We start from the raw sequence: 6,786 nt of genomic DNA on the forward strand, positions 1-6,786 counted from the left end.
AGGCTTACTTAGAAAATAGCACTCTCTCAACCTTTCCCACAGCCTAAGAAGAAGAAAGCTACTCTTGGCCTTAAGCTGGAGACTCCCTGAGAGGCGGCGTGTGTAGCCGTATGCTCTCTTCTTGCTGCACCCTTCAAGTGGGGAAGAAAAATAGAAGGGAGGGAGGGACTAGGTAAGAATCATGAAACAAAAACAAAAACTAATAATACGACTGAAACTTGAGCACACTGTGCTGAGTGAAATAAGCCAGTCGCAAAAGGACAACTACTGTATCATTCCACTTTTATAAGATGCCTAGAATTGTCAAATTCGTAGGGACAAAAGGTAGAATGCTGCCGAGAACTGGAGGGACAGGGGAATGGGGAGTTCATGTTTAGTGGGGACAGAGTTTCAGTTTGGGAAGATGAAAAAGTTCTGGAGCTGGATGGTGGTGATCAGTGTGAGTGTACTCGATGCCACTGAACTGTACACTTAAAAACGGTTGAGACGGTGAATTTAGCATTATGTATATTTACCACAATTTTAAAATCTTTAAAGAGCAAATATTAAATAAAACAAAGAGTGGCTTGATGTTGATTCAAGACCTGAGTATGATATAAACAAATGTGTAATGCTAGGTCGCCTTGGAACACAAGTTCCAAAAGTCCAGAAAGTGCTAATTATCACTTAAGATCCCACCAGATACTCCATACCATCCACGGCCTGTGGGAAAGGGCCCAGGCCCACTTGATCCTGTTCCCCCCAATACACCCTGCTTCTCCCTCCATAACGGGAGCCACTGTTATCCCCACTTACCCCTCCCACGGCCCTAGGCTCTGTCCCGCCTCCTGTCCCACCCACGGGCTGACCCCCGTCCAGCTCCTGCTGACTATTAGGGCCATCCCTTAGTCTGTTAGGATGCTAGAACAAAATGCCATAGGCTGGATAGTTTGTAAATAATAGAAATTTATTTCTCACAGTACGAAAGGCTGAAAGTCTCAGATCTGGGTGCCAGCATGGTGGGGTGAGGCCCTCGTCCAGGTGGCAGACTTCTCATGGTGTCCTCAACATGGCAGAAGGAGTGAGGGAGCTCTCTGGGGTACCTTTTATAAGAGCACTAACCCCACGCATGAGGGCTTCCCCTCAGGACCTAATCACCTCCCAAAGGCCCCACATCCTGATACCATGACATTGGGTGTTAAGATCCCAACTTGTGAATTTTGGGGGACACAAACATTCTGACCATAGCAAGCCACTTTGTAAGGCTTGGTGTCATCAACCACAGAATGAGCGTTGGACTACATCTAAGCTCCTAAAGTTAGGATCTTTGAAAGTCGTGATAAGAGTTTACAGCTAGTTTTTAGTATCAAAAACCTTTGTGACTTGTTAAATCATAAATTGATCTGTGATTTGGGCGCACTGGCTAACTGAAAGATTACTTTGTTTAACTTGGACTGGAATGACATCATCTCAGGGTGATAACTGTATCTCTCACATGTTGCTTGGAATTCTGGCTGGCATAGGCCAGCTGGAAAAATAAGTGAATTATGATTTATTTTGGTTTGACAGATAAAATCTTTCAAAGCATGGTGCCCACCAGGAGGGTGATTCATGGGCAATCCCAGTGTCACCACTGTTGTTCCCCCCAGGTCTAGATGACCTTTAAGTCGCTTCCAGTATCAACCTGCTAAGGCCGTGGTCACAGCTGTTTATTTGGACTAGAGGAGTGAGAAGGGCTCATAGACACAGCAAACACTCCCAAGGGACCAGGGCCCTGTGGACACTGGTCAGACATTTAGAAAGTACTATTGTCCTTGTCAGCCTTCCCTTAGTGCACAGACTGCCCATCTGCTATTCCCTGACTACCTAGGTTCCCATCTCCGGCCCCACAGGTGCCACACCATGTGCTAAACTTTCTGAAGTCTGAACTGCAAATCTACACCCCTCTCCATGTCCCATTCCCCCGGGACTCAAATGCTTGATCTACTCCATGTTTAGCGAGTGTTCATGTGTTCAGAGACAATAAGTTAATAAGGGCCTTCCAGGCACGGTGTCGTTCCCTAAAGAAGTAGCTCTGGTCAAAACAAGCAAACACAGGCCCTCTCATGAGTACACAACAGCAGCCTGTAAGCAGATGGTTTAAATGCAATGCATGTTGTCCAACTGTGAGCCACCCATGAGGACGAACTCTCCATCACGGGGTGATGAAGCCCGCGTTGGCCTCTCACTCACCTGCGGTGAGATCGCAGGGGGTGTGCTTCAGCAGCTAGGCAGAAGAAGATGGTGGAAACCTTTTGGGCGGCATGTGATATCTCACTTTTTTCCAGAACTTGGTCTTTGCACACAGGGACTGCTCCGTGAAGTTCCCGCTCCAGCAGATGGACCCATGTTTCTGTTTGATGTACTGAATTGACTCTGGCATGGCAGTATAGTCCTTGACTTTCTCCAGCTCAATCAGAATGACCTTCATCCCATCCTGGATGAGAGCATTGTAGATTGCAATTTGTTCTTCTGACATGTTCTTTAATAGGTCGAAGGCCAGCAGTTCGGGAATTATGATGATGATGAGTCTCCTGCACAGCTTAATGTTTTCATCGATGACATTGGCCACAGCTGCAAATAAAGAAAGAAGATGCAGAAAATCTCATGATTCAAACAGCCCAGATCTTAACGGTTTTGAAAATATTAGAAATGGGCACTGAGAAGGGACTTTAAAATAAACATGACTTAGGAATGGATTAACAAGAGTTTTTGTTTGTTTGTTTGTTTGTTTGTTTGTTTGTTTAACATTTATCATCTCCTCTGTGAATTCTTCCTGACGTTTCCCCCAAAATTGGTCCTCTGTATTCACGAATCACGTTTTGATAGTTGTTGGTATGTCACTTTCCTCAGCCCACCCCCTCCATCCACAGGAAACTGCTCAGAACAAGGATCTTATCATGCCTAGCTTTGTATCCTGAGACTTAGCTAAAAGTCTCATATAAAATAATGAAAACTTTAAAAAAATATTTTTTAAAGGATAAGAAAAATGTAGTTAGCTCAACTGTCATATTAATTTCTGTTTGTTTTCCTCTTGTGCTTTATTACCATTTAAATGACCAAGATTTATAGAACTAACTTAAAACTAAATAACATAACCTAATGATTTCTTGGGGAGTGGAGGGAAGAGTTCTTGAATTATCCAGCTATGGATAAAACTTGGTCTTTTTTAGAAATAAAGACCAAGTTTTTTTTCCTCCCTATATTTAGGATATAGAAATAGACTGCAACTGCATTATTTCCAGTAGCCAAGATATGGAGACAACCTGGGTGTCCATCACTGAATAAATGGATAAAGAAGAGGTTATATATATATATATATATATATATATATATATATATATACACACACATATATATATATAATGGAATATTACTCAGCCATAAAAAAGAATGAAAATTTGCCATCTTCAACAAAGTGGATGGTCCTAGAGGGTATTATGCTAAATGAAATAAGTCAGACAGAGAAAGACAAATACCATGTGATCTCACTTATATGTGGAATCTAGAGAACAGGATAAATGAACAAACAAAATAGAAGCAAGATTATAGATACAGAGAACATTTTTATGGTTGCCAAATGGGGTGGTTAGGGGGAATGGGTGAAGGGGGGAGGGAATTAAGAGGTACAAACTGGTAGTTACAAAATAGTCATGGGGATGTAGAGTATATCATGGGGAATATAGTCAATAGTATTGTAATGCCTATGTATGGTGTCAGATAGGCGGGTACTGGATCTATTGGGGTGATCACTTCATAAGTTATATAAATGTCTAATCACTGTTTTGAACATCTGAAACTAATATGTCAATTGTAATTGAAAAATCGAAAAATATATTTTTTAAAAGTCTGCAATCTCCCCAAGAGCAGGCTCTTCTTCTCTTTGGTTTATTTTAATATTTCTAGGACGTAGAACATTATCTGGCACACAGCAGGTGCTCAATAAATAGTTGTTGAATAAGTGAATAAATAAATATTAAAATGCTTATGAAATGAGAGCTCTTCCACATGTTTGTGGCAAGCACTGGATCAAATTTTCATTTCCTCATGGAGGATGACTGCATAACTTGAAAAGTTGTAGGCAGAGATACATCTGTGGTCTCACTGTGGATATGACCAGCCTGCAAATCCAAAGTCCCTGTAAAATAACCCAGAGTAAGTAACTACCAAATGCTATAAAGAAGTAATCTTGGTTTCCGGGTGACTAGAAAAAGGTGTTTATTTCAAATTTCAGCCATTCACTGTATAGCCTTCAAAGGAGGAAATGTTTGTCCATTGAGTGTCTAATAGGTACTGAGCTCCATACTCAGGTTTAAACTCATTTAATTTTTCAGTCAAGTCAGGGAAGCGTTCTTATCCCCATTTGAAAAATGAGACAACTGCAGTTCAGAGATGTTAACTGCAGTGCCCAAACCTACACTCCTATTAAATAGGAGAAGTAAATACATAATTTCTATTTTATTTAGGTAGATGAAGATTGCGGGGGGGGGGGAGAGCAGTGAGGTTTATAAAATCANCCACACATCCTTGATTATAATATCGTCATGTTTTCACAGTTACTCCAAAATGAGCAGTGGGACTTGTGTCATAAAGGGCCATCAGTTGCCCTTCCCTGGAAGCCACCACTGTTGTCTCTACAAGACTGGCCAGCAGCCAGACTCCCACCTCAGCTTCTCTGTGCCAACAGAGTTTGGGCTGGGCGCCTGCCTGGGAGACACGGCCTCAGAAAGTGCGCTTACGTACTGCTCCAGCTTCGTGAGCGCACTGCAGAACAATTATGGAAGAAGCCGTGGGCAGGGGGTGACCAAGCAGCAGAACCAGTTTCTCTGGAACTTGGAGAAAACATGCTCCTTCCTACGCATCGGAGAAGAGGAACGGCCCCTTTCTTCCTTACCACAGTCCAAACCTGTGCTGCCAAAGGAGGAGGCTCTAGGAAGGAGAGAATTCAGAAAGAGGAAGAAGGAGAGAGGAAGAGAGAACCTCCCTGTTCTCAGAACCCACCACACGCATGACTTCCTTCTTCATCCTCCAGGCCCCACTAAAAGGTGTGTATAAGGGGGGTGGAGAGGGAAAATGCACTTTCTCCTTGAATTTCCATAGCACTTTCACTTTTAAAATACTCATTAAAGAGCTTATCACAACCTGCTTTAGGCCACACCATGTTGCAAACATTTTGAGGCCAAGGTTGAGCGATCAGGTTTTATAAAGGAACACTTCTGTTTTCTGGAATTTTGATGCATAAAACTTCTGATATGCCACTTTCAAAGTATGCCACAATAATGTCACAGTCTCATTGCAAGAGCATTATCAGACATTCCATCAGCTCTTCCCTAGATTTCATATCGCATTTCTCTGTTTAATACCACTCTGTTGCCTCATACCAAACATTTATTTAATGCCACTTGTCTTTCATATGTGTTTCTTTACCATCATTTTGAGCACTGTGAATAGTACGTAACCCATGGGGACATTACCTGGGGGTTTTAACATAAAGTATGCTGCGGACACACCAGCATGACACGTGAAAGGATGGCCATAATCTTCTCTTTTCACTCCTAAGAAAGTTATGTTCACTGTGTAAAAATTATATTCCGGAAAAGGAATGGAATATCTATAAAAGAAAAAAGCCAATCATTAGCACATGAGTCATATTTTACCCAACATGTTTTCTAATCTCTAGTCTGGAGAATACGGTTCTTTCCTAGAGAACACCTTGTGCTATCATTTTACCCTACAGATATGTCGCCGAGTGGCTCAATGAGGTGTATGCATTGTGTAGTTCCAAATGTGCATTATCTTCTGGACAGCGACAAGGAAATGTGGTTCTGTTATTTCCAGACACCATCCTCAGCCCTAAAAGGCCTTCCCCTCTTCCTCTCCACTTACCCTAACTTATCTACCCTGCCAGGCCCAACCCAGTTCTTGTGCCCTCTGACTTCATGAGTCTTGTTTTATACCACTCAGTTTATACCACCATAAATTGGGTTTGTACCCTCAATTGGTTAATAATTATGCTCTGTCTTCCTCCAAGAGTCCCTGTGTTGCTGCAGTTTTCCTATTTAAGCCTTGAAGGCCTCTGTTTTATCACGTGATGAAGGAGGATTGAGACTGGCTTTAAGCAGGAGTTGACAGAAATCCATCTTGTTGCCTGAAGGCCATACTTCACTTCAGGCCTCGTCTCTAACCAGGATGTAGCAGGATTGATCACCTGAGCATCTCATGCTTCTTTGAAACAGACACTTGCTCACACACAGCACTGAAAAGATCTTTGAAAGACAAAGCCAAAAGGAGTGGTGAGGAAGTAGTGAGGGTCATCTTTAAGAACAGTACTCACACCAAAATCACTTAAATGGAGAAATTCTCACTAGCTTTTGAAGAAGCCAGAAAAACAGAACACGTACTCGATTCCTTCTTGAACTCGTCCGGATTCTTTATAGTAAACATCCACCAAAGTGCCATTGACTCTCCAGCATCGTAGATTCGTATTATCTTTCGTGTCTGTTATGTTGCAGTTTACAACAAGGGTGGAACCTATAAAAATTGAATTCACAAATATCACATGAAAATTCTACCAAAATGACCTGGCTATCAAATGCATCTTGCTTTTGAGTCTTGACTATCTTTCGATTACCAAGAATACACCCCTGAGGTCAATGTTAATCTACTTTATTCTCTTCCGGGACAGAGATCGTAAGGGATAAGTGACCATGCAGGATGTTTATGGTAAAGAGATGTGCATCTGCTGCCAGCTTCTGACCAATGCTTTCC

General features: G+C 42.1%; 1 protein-coding gene across 1 annotated transcript in view; it reads right to left on the minus strand.

Moving 5' to 3' along the window:
* The window catches only part of IL1RL2 (interleukin 1 receptor like 2), a 44,228-nt gene that overhangs the window by 3,775 nt on the left and 33,667 nt on the right, over positions 1–6,786 (minus strand). The window contains exon 5 of the mRNA XM_019666477.1: positions 2,212–2,592. Coding sequence (XP_019522022.1) covers positions 2,246–2,592 — 347 coding nt within the window. The 3' untranslated portion in view covers positions 2,212–2,245. The remainder of the gene's footprint in view (positions 1–2,211; positions 2,593–6,786) is intronic.

This window comes from Hipposideros armiger, unplaced genomic scaffold (genome assembly GCF_001890085.2).
Source record: "Hipposideros armiger isolate ML-2016 unplaced genomic scaffold, ASM189008v1 scaffold_472, whole genome shotgun sequence".
NCBI classification, from domain to species: Eukaryota; Metazoa; Chordata; class Mammalia; order Chiroptera; family Hipposideridae; genus Hipposideros; species Hipposideros armiger.